Source organism: Sciurus carolinensis, chromosome 9 (genome assembly GCF_902686445.1).
Source record: "Sciurus carolinensis chromosome 9, mSciCar1.2, whole genome shotgun sequence".
NCBI classification, from domain to species: Eukaryota; Metazoa; Chordata; class Mammalia; order Rodentia; family Sciuridae; genus Sciurus; species Sciurus carolinensis.
In genome coordinates this window covers 15,080,873-15,105,465 of record NC_062221.1, presented here as the reverse complement: position 1 = coordinate 15,105,465, position 24,593 = coordinate 15,080,873, and the positions used below count along the sequence as shown (strand labels likewise).

Here is a 24,593-nt window from a genome sequence, read left to right as displayed (position 1 = left end):
CACCAGATGGGAACCTGACCACATGCTCAGGGCACATTTGGAATCCTGCCTGAGCCTCCCCACACCTGACACCTTCCTGAGAAGGGATCTGAAGCAAAATACTGACTATAAAATAAATCAAGGCCCAAGTCTTTACATATATATATATATATTTTTTTTTTTTTTTTAGTTGTAGGTGGACACAGTACCTTTATTTTATTTTTAGTGGTGCTGAGGATGGAACCCGGGGTCTACACGTGCTAGGCGAGTGCTCTACAACGGAGCCACAACCCCAGCCCCAAGGCCTAAGTCTTTACACTGAATTCTGCTGCTGCTGTTGGGCTCCCAATTATTCTAGCTCTAACTGTGTCCCCACATCCACTATCAATATCAGTCACTATCAAAAAACTATCACTACCATTATGAAGCAATCCTTAAATTATACTTCCTTCTTAGTTTCTACTCTCATAGAACTAAAGTTAGTTTATATTCATTGCTAAATTCATTTAATATTGAGGGAAAAAATACTCCAAACTGTAGAACTGAGAAAAATAGTGAAATGTTTGAACGCTTCTGCTGAATGTTTGTTTCTTTCTACTAGAACAAACTCTTGGGGACTGTCACCATGCTGTGCCCAGCTTGTGGCTCCTGGCAAGAGGAGTGCCTGATGATACGGGGACATACCAGTGGTAAGACCTTGTATCTTTATGACTCACTGGTCAATACTCTGACTATTAAACAGCATCAAAGATTGTTCAGGTGACGAAAGGGGCAAAAACATATTGCTATTTTGTTTTTCTTTTGTTTTGTGGTGCTGGGGAATCAAGCCTAGGACCTCGTGCGTGCTAAGCAAGTGCTCTACCACTGAGCTATACCCCAGTCTAGTATTGTTATTTTCACAGTAAAAAAAGAAAAATCACATCCCATTAACTTTGGACTGATTTATTTGCTGCTCCCCTTTTTTTTTTGCAGTGCTGGGAATCGAACCCACGGCCTTGTGCTTGCAAGGCAAGCACTTTACCGACTGAGCTATCTCCCCAGCCCTATTTGCTGCCCTTTGACTGATTTCTTTCAGTCTCTTATTCTTTCGAGACTCACTAACATCTATCTATTCCAGAGGTGGAATAGCTTTCAGTGTGTTCTGTTCTGCAAAAGGTTTAAGGGCTGGAAGACGATTACACACATGAAACTAGGGAATGTAGGTTAATGACAGGTATAATCGAAGTAGTCAAAAATCAAAGCAGTCAGGGCTGGGGAGATAGCTCAGTTGGTAGAGTGCTTGCCTTGCAAGCACAAGGCCCTGGGTTCAATCCCCTGCACCACCAAAAAAAAAAAAAAAAACCAAAGTTGTCAGTGGTGCACACATGTAATCCCAGCTTTTTGGGAAGCCAAGGCAGGAGGACTGCAAGTTCCCAGCCAACCTGGGAAACTTAGTGAGACCCTGTCTCAAAACAAAAACTAAAAAGGGCTGAGGATGAGTGCAGAGGTAGAGTGTCCCTGGGTCCAATCCTCAGCACTACAAAAAACAAAAACAAAAAAGAAAAAACACACCAATAATAACAACTATAACAAAAACCAATGTTCCTCCTTCGGATGGTGTAGAGGAAAATGGGGTGGTAGGGGGTGGGGGAAGGAAAGATAGAAGAATGAAACAGACAGCATTACCCTACGTACATGTATGATTACATGAATGGTGTGAATCTATGTTGTGCACAACCATAGAAATGAAAAGCTGTACCCCATTTGTGTACAATGAATCAAAATGTAGTCTGTAAAAATAAAAAAATTTTAATAAAAACAAACAAACAAACAAAAACCCAAAACAAAAAAACCAATGTTCCTTACACGAAGATAAACTGGAAAACATGTTAGATATCCTTTTTTCAGACTGGGCAGGTGAAGATGGGCAGCCCCATCTGGGGACAACCTTGCCCAGCATCATTCTTTCTGATACAGAAACAAATAATTATAGACACGCTGATAAAGAGGCTACTGTTTTTTGTTTTGTTTTGTCTTTGGTGGGGAGGAGTTCTTTTTTTAAGGAAATTCTAGGAAAGCCCCAGCACGGGGTTTGGGACTGTGGGCTGGTTGGGAAATACTGCAGAAACTGTGACAGGACAGGGACAACACAGGCGGCCGGGGGAGATGACAGTGTAGGAGTTGAAGGAACGTTCCTGGCAACATTCAGGATCTACTGTCAGCTTTCGACTCTTTCTCAAATGTGCAGAATATTTTCCTCCAGCAAAACCTTATTTGGAATCCCAATATGAAAAATGCATAAGACCCAAGCGCCAGAGGCAGCTTCACTGATAGGTCCCAGGGGCTCAGTATGAAAACCAGCAAGGAGAGGGAGGAGGGAGAGGGAGGGCGGAACGGCCTGATGAGGACAGAACTCACTCCTGGGTTTCCCATGCTCACCGTCCGGCCACCGTCCCTTCCCTGCGTCCCCTCCTCCTTCCTCCTCAAAGATCACGCACAGACCCCCAACAGACCCAACTGTCTTCTCTTGCCTCTCTGATTTGTACATGAATATACAAAAACAAAAACTCAAAGCAAACATAAGTATATGGAAAGGGAAAAACAAAAACCATCTGGAACCTAAACACAGCACAGTCTGGCCATTAGATAAAGTGAGTATTGAAAAAAAATGGGCTGTGATACTTGGGAACTTATTGCTACCTTTATTTTGCAAAGGTGGATTAAACAAACAAATTTAAAAAGTGAATTGGTGGTAATGTTTTTCATTTAAGGACATCTCCCTGAGAAAGACAAAAGCATAGAGGCTCTCTGGTTCATTGTACAAAGTTTATCCTGTTAGACTGAAAATGGCCCAAGTACTTCTTGCCTGAAATAAATTTTTATACCAACTGTAACTACCAAAAAGAAAAGAAAACAAAGGAAAAAAAAATCATCCACCCTATGATTTAAACTCATATGCTTTCATACCAAGGGTTCTACAATACTTCTTAAAATAATCTAAATTCTAGGCAATTATCCAAAAAAGTATGACTACGGGATCTTTATTAAACTGTAAAATTTCTTTTTTATGTTTTGATTTTATGTACTGGGGATCAAATGTAAAATTTATTTTCTGAAACAAAAATGCATTTTAAGTATTGGCATTTCTGTGAATCTTTTCATATCAAAATCATTTCAAATCATCCTGTTATTCACTGATAATAGGTATTATTAGTGGATCTGATTAACTTAAAACACTTGAAATTCAATTAGCTTTATTATTGGATATTCTGAGTTAGGCATTAAGTAAACACAAGACCCCCTGATAGTTTATGTGCAGGGTAAGGATGAGCACCAAAGCGAACTGCTCCAAAATGAACCACATCCAGGCCAGGGAAGCTCCAAGTTTAGGGGGTGGGGACTGGGTGACCATGAGAGATTGGTCCCCTGGATGGCCAAGTCTCTACTGCCAATGAGCTAGAACAGGGAGGCCACACTGGTGTGTTCCTATCTCACTACCAAAGGCATCACAATTACAAAACACCAACTTATTTCTTTATTTAGCATTGAACCCAGGAGCATGGAAATTCTGAGCTACACCCCAGTCCTTGTTTTGTTTTTGTTTTTTTTGGTATTAGGGATTGAACCCAGGGGATTCAACCAACTGAGCCACATCCCTAGCCCTTTTATGTATTTTATTTAGAAACGGGGTCTCACTGAGTTGCTTAGGGCCTTGCTAAATTGCTGAGGCTTTGAACTTGCAATCCTTCTGCCTCAGGCTCCCAAAAGCCACTGGGATTACAGTTATGTGGCACTGCACCCGGCTTTTTTTTTTTTTTTTTTTTTTCTTTTCTGAGATAGGGTCTCACTAAGTTTCTCAGACTGGCCTAGAATTTAAGATCCTCCTACCTCAGCCTTCTGCGTAACCGGGATTATAGGTGTGCACCATTGTACTTGTCCACATAGACTCTAAAAGCTAATAAGTGGAGAAACAGAATAAAGCAGGGAAGTTACTAAAATCACGCCAGCATCCTTACCTGTAGGAGAAGTTCTTGTAACTGGGCCCGCTTCTGCTTTATACGTTCTATTCGCCTCTGCTTTTCTATCTTTAAAACAAGTTATAAAATAAAATGAACATACATAAAATATAAAGCAACACTCACTTTTCATGTTCCTATTCTAATATGTTCAGACTTTTTCTTAGAGAAACAACCCATTTTTACTGCTGAATAAAGGCAAATCACGCCCTTTTTTTTGGGTGAGGGGAGGACCTTGGGGTATGAAGGTAGAATTGTGGCAACAGTCATCAAAACTGAAATCCATTCGTTTCATGAATATGTCACGAACCACAGAGTGACATTTCAGTAAGTTTCAGACAGCATGTATCACAGTGGTCCTGCAGGATCACAATGGAGCTGAGGAATACCTACCACCTAGTGACACTGCAGCATAGTTGATCATTCACGTGTCATGGTGATGCTGGTGCACAAACCCACTGTGCTGCCAGTTGCATAAAAATTAGCATTTACAATTACTTATGGTATACAATGCTTGATAATGATCATAAGTGACTTACTGGTTTTGTTACTGGTTTACTGTACTATGCTTTTTATTGTTATTTTTAAGTGCATTGCAGCTACTTATTAAAAATAGTTCACTGCAAAATAGTTACTGGCAGTAGCCACATAAACCTCATGCTTACCATGTCATATTGATTATACCATGAGGTCACACCAAATGACCTATGCCATTAGGTTTTCTTAAGGACACTTTAGAGTGTTCATACAACAATGAAATCAACCAACCATGTATTTTTTAGAATGTATCCCTGTGGTTACACATGACTGTACTTGCTATGCAGTACCTGCTGCTTTTATTGCTCAAGTTCTAATCAAAGTAATAGCACCACTTAGGCTTTTACATGTCCCAGCACTCAATTAAGTGTTTATATACATTATCTTAATTCATCTTCACAAACTCCTGATGAGGTAAGTATTGTTGTCCATTTTGCACGGAGGGAAATGCAGAAGTAGAAGGGTTAAGTACTGCCAAGGTCACACAGCTAATGATTGGCAAGAACCAGGATTTCACCCTAGGCCAGAGGTTCCAGAGACTCCATTATTAATTGCTTTGCTACATTACCCGCAAGAAGGAGGGAGATCTCGTTTAAGGTTTCAGTTGAGCTGAGTCTCGAGAGTAAAGCTGCCAACACAGAGATCCCACCTGCTCAATGCACACTTCCTACTTGTAGTAGGAAATATACTCGTCAGACAAATTTTCCAGTTTGAAACAAGTGCTGTTTTTCTAAACCTTACAAGTACTTAGATAACAAATATCAGGGTACGAATTTCCTTGCAAGTGAGATGCTCATATCTTCTTAGGCAAAAGTCCAATGGGCTCTTGTGTTGAGCTCTGACATTAGGCTCAGCAGACCAAACCAAAATAGAGTTAGAGATTCTGAAGGTTGATGACACCAAGCCAAAACTAAGCTGTGTGTTTGACCTTCCACGAAATCAAGAGAGATATGAACTAGATCCCCAAACAAGTCAGTTTTAGCCAGAATGATATGGGAGTCCTCTGTTTTGAAATGGAAATTCACTTTTTGTTCTTCCTTTCTGCTTTCTTCAGTCTTTTTCTATCTTTAAAAAGCCAAACACCTTTGCTCAGCAAATCAGAGCGCTCATTCTATATTGAATGAGGTGCCTATTCTAAAATCACAAATGGAAGTCAACTAAGATCTTTAAAGTTACACTTTCACCTTTTCACATATCAAAAAGACACATCTTTCTCGTCTACTCCCACAAATTACCTCCTATCAACGCTGCTCTGCACCAGGAGCTCCCTCCCACTCACAGGTCCTCTAGCCACAACCACAGTCCAGCCCTGCATTACTTAAGAGCCACTGAAACGTCTATGGAGCCTTTCACACTGGGAAAGAGGCAACTGAGGCAAGCTCCCACCTGCCCACCGTGCCCCTCACCCCACTAGGTCAGGCTGCCACTACCTTACTCAAACCATGTCCAGTCTCCCTTCTCTGTCCATTTCCTTCCTTGTTAATTCAATTTCCAACCCACTAGTAGAGTGATCCTTTAAAACACACCCTATCAATCCTCTCTATCAACGGTTTCCATTGTTTATAGGCCCCTCTTTCCAAGCCTGGCTACACCCATTTCTGAGTGTGTTTTCTCCTACCTGTCTTGGCCGAGCAGTGCTTCTGGCTGGGAGGTCTTCCCTGCCCTTATCCACCTGGTGAATTCCTACTCCTCGGTGTGACTGAGCTCAGGAATTATTTCTTTGGTAAAGTCCTTTCTTATGACTCTTTCCAGAGAATCTACACATACTTCCTTCATATGAGTAATCACCTCTGTCTTTATCTCTGTCTCTTTTGCTGGTGCTGGTGATTGAACTGAGGGGCCTCATGTATGCTAGTCAAGTGCTCTAAAACAGCTACATCCCCAGTCTTCCTTATTTTATTTGAGACAGCGTCTCCCTAAGTTGCCCAGACTAGCCTGGAACTTGTGATCCTCCTGCCTCAGCCTCCCGAGTAGCTAGGATCACATACCAGCTTTCTTTTTCTTTGATTTGTGATATTAGGGAAGGGAACCAAGGCTTAGAGCAGGCTAGGCAACACTCTACCAAAGTGGGCTACATCTCTAGCCCTGTGATGAATGTGGGTTTTTTTCCCACCATACATAAATATAATAATACAAAACAATTTTTTATTTGCTAGGTGGGGGGGCAGTGACAAGGGACTGAGAAAAACATAGCATCAACCTTTATTATTCTCTGAAAGTCACTGTTAACCCTGTTTACTCCCTTCATGGCCCCAAAGGCAAAACTAGGTCAAGCCAATCTAGAAACAGTGTCAGGGAACATACTCATTTGGGAAAGATTTTCTATAATGTTTGAAGTTAATATCACTAAAAAGGTTTCTTGTATATCACTCCAACAAAATTCACATAAGCTGAACATTCCACCCAATTCTGATAAAGACGAAAATGAAATGCCATTCTGATGTTACTGATTCCAGAGCCAAAGGTAAAAGTTTAACTGTCATATTTATATCATTGTATAATCAACAAAGGAAATAAACAGCTTGATCATTTTTTGGATCCATACATTACTCTGCATCAAAACATTTAGCCAAATGAGATATCATTTCACCTAAAATTTATTAGAGTGCTTAGAATTAAATTAGAATGAAATTAAGATCTCTAAGAAATAGCAAAAATTAAATCTAGTCATTTAAATTTTATGACTCTCAGTTTCACCATTTATACAAAATAAACTAGACTAAACCTCTAAAGTGCTCCCTAATTCTAAATTTCTATGTAGAGTGTATTAAAGAAATGACAGCATATATCAGCTAACAGTTGGGAATATCTTAATATTATGTGATTATATTTTTAAAATAAAATGCCAATGTAAGATGGTGCAAATCACTACCCATAAATAGATCTTCTTACTTACCTCCAGGTTTTGACATTCCTGAGCAGAATTGGTAGGCAGGCCAATCCACTTGATCTCTTTTTTTTCCTTTGAGATTATGTTCATTGCCATTAACACATTTAAAGCATCATAAACTCTTCGCCTAATGTTCTTCTGATCATAAGCCTGCTGAAAAATATTTTTATTGAGCAATAAATTTTAAGGGTAAAGATATAATCATATGATATTAATATATTAAATTGAGTTGAAATAATTCTATGCCCAGTGAAAATATCCTTCAAAATTAAAGGAAAAAAAAGATACTTTCAAGCAATATGGAACATAAAATAATCTTAAATATTATGTTACCATCAGATCTACATTAAAAAATGTTAAAAGAATTTCTTCAGATAGAAGAAAGATCAATTAAGGTGAGAGCTTGGAAATGTAGGACAGAATTAAGAACTTGAAAGATAAATATGTGAATAAATCTCAAAGACAGTAGAATGAAACAGACAGTATTACCTTATGTATATGTATGATTACATGAATGGTGTGAATCTACTATGTGCACAACCATATAAATGAAAAATTGTACCCCATTTGTGTACAATGAATCAAAATACAGTCTTTTAAAATAAAAAAGATTTTAATAAAAAAAAAAGAATTAGTACTGACATATCCAATCTAAGTCTTGTGGTGGAGAAAGATGGGCAATATGGATAAATACAGCATATTAATTTCTTCCCCTTCCATAATCAATAGCTCTAGTTTGTTTTGCTTTTCTTGTGTATGTGTGTGTGTGGGGGGGTGCTTTCCCACATCCCCAATCCTTTTTCCTTTTTATTTTGAAGCTGGCTTTGAACTTGCCATCCTCCTGCCTCAAACTCCCATGTCACTGGGATTTCAGGCATGTGCCATGGTGCCCAGCAACAGGCACTGTTACAGATGGTAAGAAGTAAATGTTAAGTATGTTACTTAAAGTTATAAAGATAAGCAACTAAATAATTACAGAGTATAAACCTTCCAAATCATCAGAAAGTAACACATAGTGAATAAACAGAGAAAAACCCAGCCTTTTTTTTTTTTTATATCCTGGGATGTTGGTAGTGGATGATAAAATGTGTAGGTTAGATGTTGAAAAATGCTAAGAGAAATGCTTTTCTGCAGTGACTTCTGAGTGAAGATCAGGAGGAGGAGAAAGAGAAGCCAGATGGATACTCGGCAAAGGCAAAGTAAATAGCGAGTATGAAGACCTGACCAGGGGCATTTTCAGGCATATTCACAGAACATACAGTTGGAATGTACTAAAATGTGTGACCAAAGGTAGTAACTAGAAGATGATGAGATCAATGAGGTAATGGGAGTAGGCTTGTAGATCACTTTGAGAACTTTGGCTTTCACTCCAAATCAAAATGTTATGTACTTTTTCAAGGGCCCACAGAACATGAAAAGCAACAAAATCCACTATATAATGGTTTATAAATAAATCTCAATGAAATCCAGAAAAATAGAAAAGGTTCAATTCATATTCTTCTAGTAATAAAAGTAAAAATCTATAGCAACAAACAAAAATCCTTAACCCCTGAAATTATAAAAAGTCTAATGTTCTTAGGTCAAACAGGAAATTAAAACCAAAGTTAGAGAACACCTAAAGAATAATATATCATCTAGGTGTGGTGGTGCACACCTGTAATCCCAGCAAATGGGAGGTGGAGGCAGGAGGATCCCAAGTTTAAAGTCAGCCTCAGAAATTTATCAAGGCTCTAAACAACTAAGCAAGATCACGTCTCCAAATAAAAAATAAAAAGTGCTGGCAATGTTGCTCAGTGGTTAAGTGCCCCTGGGTTCAATCCCTGGTACTAAAAAAAAAAAAAAAAAAAAAATTAGAATCAAAGGCATACAGCCAAAACAGTGCTAAAGAGGAAAAGTCATAGCCAAAAAGACTTTCATTACTAAATAAAAATAATAAAACTACATAAAGTATACATCATAGTCTACAAGGGTGAAAAGCAACAAAAGGGGCTGGGGCTGGGGCTCACGGCAGAGCGCTCACCCAGCATGCACAACCTGGGCTCCATCCCCAGCACTAGAGAAAAAACCAAAAAACAAAAAACCAGAACTGCAAATCAGAAGCTTGGGATAAACAAAAAAAAACAAGAAAAGGTTCCTTGGAAGAATAATTCCAGTAATTTTGAGAATATGGATGAAATGTAAGATTTTCTAAGAAAACAGAGAATACCAAATTGAACCTATGGGAGACAAATCCTAAAATGATTGATTACCTAAGAAGAAATGGAGAGAGATACCTAAGATCTACCCTCTCACCAAATCATCAGGATTAGACGTTTCACAGGAAATATCTATACAATTTTATGGAACTGAAACTGATATTCAATGTTATTAAACCTGTAATGGAGTACACATAAAAAAATATGCTTCTAAATTCATTTTATAAAGTCAGCATACTACTACTAACCCAGACTGCAAAGATGGTTAGCAAACAAAACAAAAACCTCACTTATGAATATAAAAATTCTGAAATTTCAGGAACTACCTATAATTTGGTTAAATTTAATGTGCCTTTCTGATATTTCTTAAGAGAAAGAGAACAGTCAAGTGTGGTGGTTCATACTTATAATATCAACTAAGGCAGGAGGATTCGAAGTTCGAGGCCAGCCTTAGCAGCAGAGTAAGGATCCATCTCAAAAGAGAATTTAAAAAGGGTTGGCAGGCTGGGGCTGGGGCTGTTGCTCAGTGGTAAAGCACTTGCCTAGCATGTGTGAGGCGCTGGGTTCAATTCTCAGCACCACATATAAATAAATAAATAAAATAAAGGTCCATCAACAACTGAAATATATTTAAAAAAAAAAAAAAAAAAAGGGTTGGAGATGCAGTTCAGAGGTACAGCACTTGACTAGTATGTGTAGTCTGGTTTTAATACCCAGAACCACAAAAGAAAAAAAAAGAAGAAAGAAGAAATGTTTACTTTTAAAATTTTTGTAGTCTGTAGCTTGTATTATCTCAAAATAAAACATTTATCATCTTTAAGGTTGAAATACTATAACTTATATATTAGAGTTTAGAACTAAAGATCTGTAGCTCAGCAGCAGAGCACATGCCTAACATGCATGAGGTCCTGGGTTCAATCCCCAACACACAAACAATAAAGAATTAAACACCTATGACTAGAGCTAGCATTATTATTTAATATTTGTGTAGAGTTCATATAATATGATTACATTTAGTGAAAAGTAAACTTTTTATCCTTAGTGATAAAAAACAGATCAATACTTGCTTAGGGATGGAGGCAGAAGAAGGAACAGGCTTTGAAGGGTTCAAAGAACCTTTTGGAAGTCATGGGAAGGTTCTGTATCTTGATTGTGGTAGTGGTTTCACAGGTGCACACAACTACCAAAACTCAAAGAACTCTATACCTGAATACAAATGACTGTATGAAACTATGCATCAAAAAATAAGGAAAAAATAATCTAATTGTACTATGTGCATTTCCCTCTGTAATTTTATCTTGATTGAATAAAGTGAGAATGACTTCTACAGCTTAAAGAACAAACTCAAACGTTATTAAAGAATGTAGCACACAAAGCATTATCACTTCTGTGTTTAAACAAAAAAGGAAATAAATTCTATTATGTGTATGCATAAAAGAATTTCTAGAAAGACATTCAAAATGGTAAGTGAATATTAACTAACAGTAATATTACCTAAGACTGGGGACTACAGGAGAAGTGGGTATTTTTTATTATACACTCTTGTGCAACTGGAATTTTAATAAGCACATCCATACATGACTTTTTCAATCAAAAGCGAGATTTTCTTGTTAACTTAGATACTGAAGAAACAATAAAGTTCAGAAGCGTACATGAAGTCACTGGCGAGGTGGCCAAATGTTAAAAAAAGCACGTTCCTTTACTAACCTCCCAATTTTTATTTTAAAAATATTTATCTTTGTTTAAATAAATAATAAAAGAATTATTTCCAAAACAAAACAAAAACTCCTCCAACTTATAATATGAAAAAACCTCCTCGCTTATTGAGGATGCCCTGGTTTATCTGATTCCTCAAATCTATAACACTGACAACCCCAGGAAGTAAACTGTAGTAGCACTGCTGCCCCATATCAAGTTCATGACCAACCTACCGAATCGGCGGCCAAATGGTTATTTGAATTGGTGAACTCGGAGACCAGTTCATCAGCTACTTCATTATATGATGTTGTACCTTTCCGTTGAACTTTCTCACAAACTTTCATAGAAAAATGTCTCAAGCCTTTTCCGTTTTTATCTCCTTTTTTGCTTCGTTTACTAGAAGAAGAGAAAAAATTATGAAAACAAAATTTATATTCCATTATACTTACCGGAGACTTCCTTCACAAAACTCAGTAAGATAATGCAAGAAGACAGCAATTTAGTTCTTGCTTCAAGTGGTAAAAATTTAGATAAAAGGAAATGTTTAAAAATTAATTTTTGCCTTAAGAGCCTAATAAAGTATATAGTGCTTCTGTATACATGTCATTCATTTACTCAACAAATTTTATTGAATTACTATTATGTGCCAGACACTGTTAAAGGCAATGGAAATAAGTCAGACCCTGACTTTCTGGAGCTTACAGACGAATCAATACTTATTTTTAATTATGTAGATTAGTTTTTCTGAAATTAAAAGTATCATTATTCTTGGGTTTATTTATCTATTGAACTTTTATTTTTTTTGATGGTGGTGCTGGGATTGACCCTAGGGCCTTGTGCATGCTATGTGCTCTACCATGGAGCTACGCCCCCAGTCCCTTATTCAACTTTTAACTGAAAGTCATCAGTATTAATACTGGATATAAGTTTTTAATTATTTTAAATCTGGTCAATGTCAAAGCCTAAACTTTAATAACTTAATCTTGAACATTAGGGGGAGGTTCGGTTTGATTCTACTGAGTATCATCAACTCTGTGCTGGAAAACAGAAGTATAAAACTAAGGCAAGATCCGTTCCCTCAGTCTGAGTCAGGGGATGACAGAGAGACAGACATACACAATGACAGATGATAAAAAGTGTCAAGTCAGTTATTCACAATATTCTCTAGGAACACCATGGGAAGAGTGACATCTAGTATAACCTCTAAGACATGCTGGGAAAGTCATGAATAATGAAGAGTTGTCATTTTGGTGTTAAGGATTCAACCTAACACCAAAACCAAACAAAAACAAAAAAGAAACTAATGTTCTCGATAATCACATTAGTGGTCACATCCGTTGAGCGTGTAATACAGAGTAGAGCCAATGCATAACCACGCATGACCATCATTAACACTAATTCCATCATTCCTTTCATCCCTAAGTCCTTAAATACCAGGATTCTCAGACTGTATAAGATTTGAATTAGAACTATTAATATGAACCCTCAAAATATTATATCTGAGTATGTATGTGTACCTTAGTTCTATCCATTTAAAAGGACTAGAAAAAAATTAGCAACCTAGTAGCAAAGAGCACTACTAACCCCCACACTGGGGTGTGACCCACATTCTCACTGGAAGAAACAAGGGTTTCTCCGAGAAATGGCTGCTTCCAGGTTTAGGGCAGAAAATATGCAAGATGAACTTGGAACATCTTGTCATACCAAATAAAAAGCTATTCAAGATTACTACTGTTTTGACAAAAGGACTTAAGAGCCAACTCAAAGAGGCCCCCTGGTCAAAGATGGACAATTTAAAATTTGATAGTTAAAATAACTGCAATGTATAAAACCTATCACAAATATTTATATTTATGACTTTCTAGTGGTATTTTTAAAATAGAAGACTCAGTCGCCTTTGGAGGAAATGGAAACAAATTCATCACCTTGAACATTCATCAATAAAAAGGAGAGATCAAGCATTTATTCCACTTCCCTATAAGAATCATACCTCCAGGAAACCAAGCAGTAGATGAGGGGAAGTGTTATATAAAAGAAGTGACAAATGAACCCTCATTGTAACCCACAATGACAGGCATTAATTATCAGTGATAGTCACACCATAAAAAGATAACTATATTTCATGTGACTATAAATGGAAGAAAACACCAACATACATTTTCATACAAAGCCTCCTCGATGTTGATATGCATCTAGAATTTGTTGCATTTAGATAACAAACGGCTCTTCATACACTATATAATTAAAATAAGTTAAGCACAAAAGTAAGTAAAGACTGATAAAAAATGCAGGAATTATTTCGAAAGAAAATGTTGCGTATGGGGTTTTATATTCAAGCTAAAAAGTAGGTAATGGCTTATTAAAGTAAATAAATTCTCAACTTGGTGGTTATATGCTTTTTAAAAGCCAGGAATGAAACAGAGTTGTTTTTCATCTAGTTCTAGGCCTTTTTTTTTTTTTTAAGCCAGCATTAAGATAATCACAGGGTAGTTTTGAGCAATCATTTAGTTGGTTTGCACTCTGTTGTCATACACAGATAATATTTAAAGGAAGAAACTAAAAGTGGCCTTACGTGAGACTGACTAGACTTTTTTTTAATATATTTATATTTTAATTGTAGTTGGACACGATACCTTTATTTTATTTATTTGTTTTTATGTTCTGCTGAGGATCAAACCCCGTGACTTCCACATGCTAGGCGAGCGCTCTACCTCTGAGCCACAACCCCAGCCCCCAACTAGACTTTTAATATCTACTAAATGCTGATGACCATACTCATGAAACACAGATGCAAGGCAATGTAAAAGTTTTATAAAATTATTTCTATTCATTGATTCACAATAAACTTGAAGAAAACATTAGCTAAATATTGACATTGGTGAACTATTTATTATAGTACAGATTTTGAGCAGTTTACTCCCTTCAATACTGATCCAAAGTGTTCCAATCTAAAACCTACAATACAAATATTCATCTGGCAGGTTGCTGTGAGGACCAGATAAACACCGTGCCTAAAACACACAGCACATGATAGGTGACTTTTCCCCTTTAAGAACCGCCAGAATTTTCATGAGCAATACAAAACTGAAGGGTCTGGTCAATAACAGCAGAATCTAGAAATTAAGTGTACTCACTGGAAGTCTGATACAGCATCATGCCAAAACTCAATTAGTATCTATGTAAAAACTCAACAAAGTAGGCTAGAATAATCAACTACAGCAAACAGGGAATCTGGTCCTGCAACCAATTCAGTAAGACACTTCTTTGAAAGTGAAGTAAACAATGTTTCTAGTAAAAGTCTACATAAAGAACTGCAACTCAACAACAAAAAAAAACAACCCAACTGAAAAACAGCCCAAAGGACTTGACTAGTTTGCTCCCAAGGTGTACAAATAGCTAACAGGCACATGAATACATGCTCAAAATCACTAATCAGGGAAGAGGAAATCAAAACCACAATGAGATACTATTTCATACTCATTAGGATGGATATTGTCAAAAGAACACAACACTAGAAAACAAGGGGCAGGGGGTCTGCTCTATGGTAGGACATTTGCCCCACATGCACAAGGTCCTAGGTCCAGTGCCAAGCACCACAAAAAATAAAAATAAACAACAACAACTAAAATAAATAAAAGAAAAAAGTTTACTTTTTAAACTTAGCTAATGATTTTAAATAAACTTGATGACAGATTCATAGGAAAAAGTAAAATGATTGTAAAATTGATGTTAAAAATATATATAAAAATATCTATTTTTTCTTTACAGATTTTCAGTGTTTTGAGGTTAGATTTAACAAATCAATCTTAAAATATAACATGCTATAAAAAAATAACTCCGGTTGGGGAGAGAGCTCAGTCGGTAGAGTGCTTGCCTTGCAAGCCCAAGGCCCTGGGTTCGATCCCCAGCACCACAAAAATAAATAAATAAATAAATAAACTCAAAATGAATCAAAGACCTAAATGTGAGGCAAAGCTATATGGGTGTAAATCTGTGTGACCCTCTGGTTTTATTAGACATATGACACCAAAAGCATAAATGACACAAAGAAAAAAATCAAACATCATCATCACCTTCTGTGCTTCAGATGGGTAGGTACTTGGGAGTATGAGGCAGGACGATTTCAAGTTTCAGGCCTGCCGGGGCAACTTAGAGAGACCCTGTCCCAAAATAAGATTTAAAAGAAGAGGCTGGGGATGTAGCTCAAGGGTATGGGGTGGGGGCACACAGCCCTTGTGCTTCAAAGGATAGGGTATCATCACAGATGGATCACAAAGAGGAGGAAATTTTGAAAGTTACGTATCTAATAAGGAGTCTATAATACATAAATAACTTACAACTAAATAAGACAACAAAAAATACGAACAGACATTCTTCAAAGAAGATAAGTAAATGGTCAATAAGCAAATGGGAAAATGCTCCAACATCTTTAGCCATTAGGGAAATGCAAATTAAAGCCATAATGAGATGCCATTTCACATCCATAAAAATTGCTATGATTAAAAATAAAAGGTGTAGGACCTGTGGATCTGGCTCAGCAACAGAGTGCTTGCCTAGCATGTGCGAGGGCCTGAGTGCAATCACCAGCCCTCTGCCAACGAAGAAGCCAAGAATGTTAGCATGGATGTAGAGGAATCAGAATCCGTATTCGCTGCTGGCACTTCGGAAAACAGTCTGGTAATCATACAAACGGTTAAACAAAAAATAACCCTATGACCCAGCAATTCCACTCCTAGTTGTATACCTAGAGAAATGCAAGCTAACCTCTATACATCCACATGAACACTGGCTAACAAATGCTCACAGCAGCATCATACGTAAAAGGCAAAAAGAGGAAAGAGCTGGGTGTGGCGCACACCTGCAATCCCAGCAGCTCAGGGGCTGAGGCAGGAGGATTGCAAGTTCAAAGCCAGCCTCAGCATCTTAGTGAGAAGGGGCTGGAGGTGGCTTAGTAGTTAAGAGGCCCTGGGTCAATCTCCAGTACTCCCCACCCAAAAAAAGAGGAAACGACTTAAAATGTTTATCAACAAACAAATAAAATATAGTATATTCATAGAGCAGAATACTATTCAGGATTAAGGGCCTGAAGAATTAATAACATGCCACAATATAGACGAACCTTAAAAAAATGCTAAATGAAAGAACCTGCTCACAAAGGTCCACATAATGTACGTTTCCATTTATATGAAATATTCAGCATAGGCAAATCTATAGAGAAGAAAGTCAATTAATGATCACCTAAGACTGGGAGGGATGAGGGACTGGGGAGCGTGGTGCAGGATTTCTTTCATGGTGGTGAACTGGCAGTTAAGGTTACACAATTCTGTGACAATTCCTAAGGCCACCGAATTGTACATCATCAGTGGATAAACTGTACGGTATATGAATTGTACCTTCACAAAGCTGTTAAAAAATAGTCACTGCTTTCACAGTCTTCCCGTGCAGGACCAGCATACGATGTGGCAGGACCAGCCACAGATGACTTACAACCTGAGTTTAACAGGACCACAAGTGTTGCACTGATCCACTGTGTGCTTAGAACAACATCAGGCTGCTATAAAGGCGTGTGAACCTCCATGCCAGACTCTTTAACTTACCACAAACTAGAAACAAAGCAGTCCAGACTAGCCCTGGGCTCAGACCACACTCACACTCGGGTGTTACTGCTTAGGATCACTCTGTCTTTTGCTTCTCCTTTTCTTTTTAAAATTTATGTCTTATTTTTTTAAAACTCCCTTCCTTTTCCTCTTCCCCTTTTTCTTCACTGTGCTAGGAATCAAACCCCAGGGCCTCACAGATGCAAGGCAAATCTCTAAACCTAAAGTATACCTCCAGACCATTTCGCCTTTCTATACAGTTAGGACCTTAGACTCACTTTTTAAAAAATATTTTTTGTTGTCCGTGGATCTATATGTGGTGCTGAGAGTCAAACCCAGTGCCTCACATGTTAGCTACACCCCCAGTCCACAGACCTTAGACTTTTTTTAAAAAATTAAGTTACACCTAAGTTATATTTTTACTTACAATTTCATTTACAGTGACTTTTTTTTTGAGGTGAGGTCTCACAATATTGTCCAGGTGCCCTCAAACTTTGGAGCTCAAGCAATCCTCTAGCCTCAGCCTCCCCAGTGCTGGCATTACAGTCATATGCCACCACACCCAGTTAATTCACAGGTGATGAAAGAAACATCCTAAAATATTTTACATAAATAAGCATTCTATTGATAGGGTTGAAATCAGTGCTTCAGGAACTGTTCTAAATTAACTTGGATTAGTTTATACAAGATGGTAGGAAAGTGGCTTGCAGCATGGGAAAGCAGCTTTCCTTTTCTTATGTAGTCCTCTTCCACCTTCTAGAGATTTGACAACTAGCTGCTCAGTTACCTAGCGAATGTCTTTAGCTCTTCCCAAGCTTTTGTTTGCTTGGTTGTTTTGGTGGTGCTGGGGATTGAACCCAGGGCCTCAAGCATGCTAGGCTTGAGTTTTTAAATGTCAGTTTTTATTTTTTTTATTTTTTATTTTTGGGTGCTGGGGATCGAACCCAGGGCCTTGTGCTTACAAGGCAAGCACTCTACCGACTAAGCTATCTCCCCAGCCCCTAAATGTCAGTTTTTATTAAAGCACAACACACACAAGGAAGATCTGAGTCATCCATGTTAAGTGCCTTTCTAGTTATTACCACCCCCAAGCCCCACTTAAAGAATATCCACAACTACCATTTTGATCATCACTTTTGCATGTGTTGAACTTTATATATGTACTTTTTATAAGTGCTCTTTTGTGTCTGACTCTATCTTTGAGTGATTCATTCATACTCTTCAAATGGCTTCATTCACTCCAGTGTATGAATGCAATGCACTTCATTTATCCATTCTGCAGATGGATGCTGGCTTCTTTCTACTTGTGGCTATTATATTTTTTATATTTATTTATTTATTTATTTATTTATTTATTTTTTGGCGGTGCTGGGGACTGAACCCAGGGTCCTGTGCTTGCAAGGAAAGCAATTTTTTTTTTTTTTTTTAAAGGCATGACTTGGATTTCACCCATGGAGGTTATTATGAATAGTGTTTCCATAAACTTTCCTGGAAAAGTTTTTGGTGAATGTGTACATCAACTTGTTTGTATGTACTTACAAACAGAACTGATATGTCATAGGCTATGTGCATGCTCAGCTTTAACAGACATAGCCAATGCCAGAAATGTGCCAACTTATGCTGTCGTCAGTAGGGTATGAGCAGTCTGGGTGCTTCACAGCCCTGCCAAACCTAAAAGTGTCTTATCTTTTCACTGAAGTCATTCTGGTGTTATTTGCATTGTGGTTTTCACTTGCATTTTTCTGATGACTAATGCTGATTTGCACTTTTTTTGTATCTTTACTGGAGATTTCTATTTGTTGCTGGAATAAAGAAATTCTCTATTGATTTTTCCATGGACTTTGTATCCCGTAACCTTGCTAAATTCACTTGAGTTCATAGTTTGCAGGTTCTTTTGGTTTATTCCTTGGCATACCATCCTATCACCCACAAATACTGGCAGTTTTGTTTCTTGGCTTACTACATTAAGTAATAATATAGTACTGAATAAAAGTGGTGAGAACAGGGACCCTCCTTGTATCTTAGCTTGAGTTGAAAGTTTTTGATGTCACCCCAAATGTGCTATTTGCTGTCATTTTTGTCAACTGTCTTATCGTATTAAGTTCTCTTCTATTACTAGTTTGCCAATAACAATAATGTACAGTTTGATTGAGTCATGTTTTTTTTTCTATTATCTTCTGATCATACAATTTTTCTCCTTTTTTCCATACAAAACCTAGATTCTCAGCCTCCTGCCCACAAATAGCCAAGAACTTCATATCTAAAAGCTACTGGAAGAGTTGGTCACCTTTCTAAATTTCTCCCTTCTCTAGTCTAGGCCCCTCTAGTTCTTACTGACTCAGTAACTTTCTGATGGCTTCAAATAGATAATTTGTATTTCACTCAATCTTTCTAGCTATTCTTGGCAGTAACACTAGACTGCAGCGAAGTTTTTTCTTTAATATTTGTTGTTAATCATGTTTCAATCTTTTTGAAAAAATTTTTTGGGCAATCACATTTTAAACTTGAGAATTTTTTTTTTTTGCTCCTTTTTCATAGTTTGCTATTTTTGTTTTATGGATATTATCTCTTAGGAAAATTCAGACTTCTCAGAGGATGATAATTAGAACTTTCTTTTTATTGTTCTCTCTGCTAACAGGAATATTACTATTTCCTGTTCATTCAGGTCTTTTGGTTATTTACCTTGTTCTTTGTCCTTCATGATAGTTTTCCAGAAGTGTCTTGTCCTTTCATATTTATGAAAGTTGGGTTTGGTTGTTTATTTTTTGCAGTACGAGCAAGTGAATGGAGGCACTCTAACACTGAGCTACATTCCCAGCCCTTTATTTTATTTTGAAACTGGGTCTGACTTCATTGATGCTGAGACTGGCCTTAAACTTACAATCCTCCTGCCTTAGCCTCCAGCATCGCTGGGATTACAGGCCTGCACCACAATGCCCAGAGAATTTAGTTGTTTAACACACAGTGTACATGGACTTCTTGTGTTTCAGTCTCTGTTCCCAAGAAGGTTCTCCCCACATGCAGAATTAACCATGTCTGTGTATACGGGTGAGCCATGGTAGCCAGAAAGATTAATAGCACATAGTATTTCTATTAAGCAGGCTAGTCATCTTTCCCCACAAACACAAAAGCCAGTATGAGGAAAGATTATTCTGGAAGGCATACCAAGATCCTTACACTCACTAGGCATGATGCTGTATGCCAGTAATCCCAGCCACTCAGGAGGTGGAGGTAGAAGGATAGCAAGTTGAGGTCAGCCTGGAAAACTCAGCAAGACCCTGTCTCAAAAAGGGCTGGCAATTAGTAGTAGAGTGCTTATCTCACACTTGCAAGGCCCTGGGTTTGATTCCCATACTGGGGGAAAACCCTTAAACTCAGTTGAGGGCAAGCATGTTAGTTACCTTTCCATCACTGTGAGAAAATACCTGAGAAAATCAACTTAAAGGAAGAGATTTATTTTGGCTCATGGTTTCAGAGGCTTTAAACGACCCAGGGTTGCCTGGCCCTGTTGCTTTAGGCCTCTGCAAGGCAGAACCCCATGGTGGGGAGTGAGTGGTGGAACACAGCTGCTCACCAGGAAGTGGCCAGGAAGTAAAGAAGGTCCATGGTCCCACTATTCTCTTTAAGACACAACTTCAGGGGCTTCACTTCCTTCCACTAAGCTCCACCTGCTAAACACTCCCATCTCCCACGGCACCACAGGCCAACGTCCAAGTCTTTAGAGCACAAATCTTTGGGGGACATTTAAGATTTGAACCATTACTGGCAGGCAGTTCTGTTTCCTTGCCATCTGTTCTCCAAGTTCTAGTCTGGGGAACAAAACGGTTTCGGTATAATTGCTACCCAGGTCTGTGGAGACAGGATGAGAGGCTCCGGGGGTGGTGGAGGGCTGGTCCAGCACTGTTACACAGTCTGTTTTATTGCTGTGATTCCTCCAACAATTAAGTCTTGCCTTTATAGTGTCAGTCCTAAGACTGGAGCCTCTCCACGAAACATGAGGAAGACGGTGCCCATCTCCAGGGATGTACACTTCCCTACTCTCACTTGCCATTCGCTGTAACCACCATCCGTCTTAGAGAGTTGGAAAATCTCTACCCCACCACTTTTTACAGCACCTCTAGACATGTATTTCCTTTCATTTTTTTTTTTTTTCCTTACACTAAAATTTCAGTAAGATACTGGGAGAAGGGAGGAAAACATGGGTATTCAGTCCCTCATCTTAAACTCAAAGATTCCTGTCCAAGTCTTAAATAGATGGGGATTACACATTTTCTCAGACCCTGAGTTCTCTGAGGCAGCGAGACCCTCTCTTTCTAAATGACAGTAAACCTATGCCCCACGATGAGAATACTGTGATATCTATTAGTTCATAAGCCAAATAAATGAACTTGGAGGAAGCATCCTTTACCAAATAAAACCAAACTGATAAACAAAAACGAAGAAAATAAAACCACCAATACACTATCGTTTGAAAAAGCATGTTACATCAATTATTTAAAGTATTCCAATTTATAATACCCAAGGAATAAAAAGTACTTATCTTTCAGACACTTAACTAAAATCCACAAATCACTGTTTTTTTTTTTTTTTTTTTTTTTTTTTCACATTTTTCCCCAATAACAGGTTACAAAAGTAGCCTACCTAGTATGACTTAATGCAGTCCTGGGTTAGGCTGCAACATATATATTCCATTTCAATTAAAAAATTATACCATAATAGGGTTGGGATTGTGGCTCAGTGGCAGAGTGCTTGCCTAGCACTGGGTTTGATTCTCAGCACAATAAATAAATTAATTAATTAAATAAAGGTTCATCAACAACTAACACAAAAAAAATTTTAAGAAAGAAATTATATATATTATAATAAAAATTTCCTTTCTTTTTTTTTTCCCCTGAGTTTTGGGGATCAAACTCAAGGCCTTGTGCATGCTAAGCCTGACTCTACCACTGAGTGACCTCACTAGGCCTCATTCCTTATTAAAAGGAGCCAACCAGAATGTTTACACTAAAAAAAAGGGCAGGGGGGCGCTGGGGTTGGGGCTCAGTGGTAGAGCGCTTGCCTAGCATGTGTGAGGCATAGAATTTGATTCTTTGCACCATATAAAAATAAATGAATAAACAAACAAAATAAAAGGTCCATCAACAACTAAACAATATGTTTTTAAAATAAAAAACCTGTTATGTTTTAAAAATTAAACCTTGACTTAATCTAGCAAACAGTCACCTCTGTGAGTTTGAAACGTGGGGTGGGGGTGGCAATAGGAAATGAGTGCTTTTCTCTGGTGGACCTTCACTACCTCCCTCCCTGGGTTGTGGCATCCAAGCTCATAACCACTTCTATGCTAATGACATTACCAATTAGATAACAAATAAGTAACTTCCTGACTTCCTGCACCTAAAACAAAACTCAATCCCTCCTACACTAACTGCTGTAAATGTAAATAACACCAATATTCAGGCAAAAGAAACTCGAGAGCCATCCTTGATTTCCCTTTTCCTTCAATCAGTCAATCAATAAATTCCTTTGGTTCTGCCTCCAAATCTACCCGCTTTTTTCCATCTGCACTGCCAAGCCACTGTCCCTTAACAGTCTTCTCATTTCCCCACTTCTACTCGCTTCCTTACAGTTCATTATCTACTCAGCAACCAGTGTAAATTAAATCATAAGCTACCCCTGCTTAAAACTCTCCCCAAAACAAACACAAATGCCACACGACTACAGGGCCTCGACCTGAACCCTATCGCCTCTGCGCCCTCATCTCATGTCTCCTCCTCCTCCTCTCTCCACTCCAGGACTAGCTCCTCGCTTAGAGCCTTTGCATTTTCCATCCCCTTGCTCAGGGTCCCTGCTCCGCCACTGAACTGCTAGCTACTTACCTTCTCAGCTTCTCTGCATTCTAGGATCTCCTTAGACATTTGTGAAAATAGCTACTACCTTTGCAACACTCTACACATCATGCCCCCCGCGCCTGCTCTTTTTTGGTACTAGCGACTGAACCCGGGGCACTGTACCACTGAACTAACATCCCAGGTTCCCCGTTTTTAATTTTGAAACAGGGTCTAAGTTGCCCAGGCTGACCTCAAACTTGCAACCCTCTTGCCTCAGCTGGGATTATAGGTGTGCACTACCACAGCTAGCTACTCTTTTTTTGTTCTTGCATAATATCTAGTACATCGAAAATTATCTTATTTGTTTATTGCTTCCTCCCAAAGAGTTCCTTAAGGGCAAGGAGCTTCTATCTTGCTTGTTATTATCTCGAATATCTAGAACACACCAACACTTTACAAATATTCAACTACCTTTGCTGAATGGGTGAATGACTTGATAAACACCAATGAAGCAGAACATGGGTTTTCATCATATTGATTCTGACTGTCTAGCTTATTATACTGTGAATTTTATTAGTTTATTATGGATTACAAGTTTATTATAAATAGACAAGAGTTTTACTGTGCTCCAGCAGGGAAAAAAAAATAATAAGACTAAATGAAGGGGCTGGGGATGCAGCTCAATGGTGGAGGGTTTGCCTATCATGCACAAGACCCTGGGTTCAGGCCCCAGCAACAAGACGGGGAAAAGGAGACAAAGGAAGAATGAAACACCACCGCCCTAAATCTCATACTCATTTTGGACAGGATTTGAGAAGAAAAACACATTTAGCATCATTTTGGAGGACTAGAGGTGAGGGTGAGGTATATTACAGACAAGTTATACTAAAAAATAAGAAGAGCCAAGTGTGGTGGTGCACATCTGTAATCACTGCTACCCGGAGCCTGAGGCAGATGGATCCCAAGTTCCAGACAGTCTTGGCAATTTAGCAAGACCCTGTCTTAAAATAAAAAGGGCTGGGGCTGTAGCTCAGTGGCAGAGCGCTTGCCTAGCACATGTGAGGCACTGGGTTTGATCCTTAGCACCACATAAAAAGTAAATAAATAAAATAAAGGCATTCGGCCTATCTACAACTAAGAAAATTAAAAAAAAAAAAAAAAAAAAGGTAAAGTTGAATCAATGGCTATAAAGGCTGAGCACATCCCTAATTTCAAAATCCAAGATCCAATACATTCCCAAATCCCAAATTCTCCAAAATGTGAAATTCTTGAGTGTTGATATAAAACTCAAAAGTTTCTGATTTTAGAGCATTCTGGATTTTGAATTAGGGATGCTTAACCAATAAAGTCAAACTCTGAAATTTGAAAAAACTCCAAATTCTGAAACCCTTCTAGTCCCAAGCATTTTGAATAAGTAAACCTGTCCCAATAAATTTAATCTAGCATTTTTATATGTGATCTTTACAGTTCTCTCTTATGAAGGACAATGAAGAGAAACTTAGTGTTTTGGGGGTACTGGAGACTGAACCCAAGGGCACTTAGCCACTAAGCCACATCCCCAGCCCTTTTTTATATTTTATTTTGAGACACTCGCTAAGTTGCTCAGGACCTTGCTAAGTTGCTGAGGCTGGTTCAGAACTCATGATCCTCCTGTCTCTGTCTCTTGAACCACTGGGATTACAGACATGCGCCACCATGCCCGGCAAGAATCTTGCTTTTTTTTAATACTATAGTAAAGTTTGCATTTCATCCCTGTGACCAAAATATTGGCAAGAACACTTTAGCAGAGGGAAAGTCTATTTGGGACTCCATGGTTTCAGAGGTCTTAGTCCACAAATGGTTGACTCCCTTGCTCTGGGGCCAAGATGAGGTAG

At 38.2% G+C, this 24,593-nt stretch overlaps 1 protein-coding gene across 9 annotated transcripts in view; it reads right to left on the bottom strand.

Moving 5' to 3' along the window:
* Positions 1–24,593, bottom strand: part of Tfdp2 (transcription factor Dp-2) — a 166,649-nt gene that overhangs the window by 12,265 nt on the left and 129,791 nt on the right. For 8 of the 9 annotated variants that reach the window (XM_047563946.1, XM_047563944.1, XM_047563949.1 and 5 more), the window contains 3 exons: positions 11,528–11,690; positions 7,408–7,554; positions 3,975–4,043 (listed from right to left, as the gene is read on the bottom strand). In XM_047563946.1, coding sequence (XP_047419902.1) covers positions 3,975–4,043; positions 7,408–7,554; positions 11,528–11,690 — 379 coding nt within the window. The remainder of the gene's footprint in view (positions 1–3,974; positions 4,044–7,407; positions 7,555–11,527; positions 11,691–24,593) is intronic. The other variant, XM_047563947.1, reaches the window with a different exon arrangement.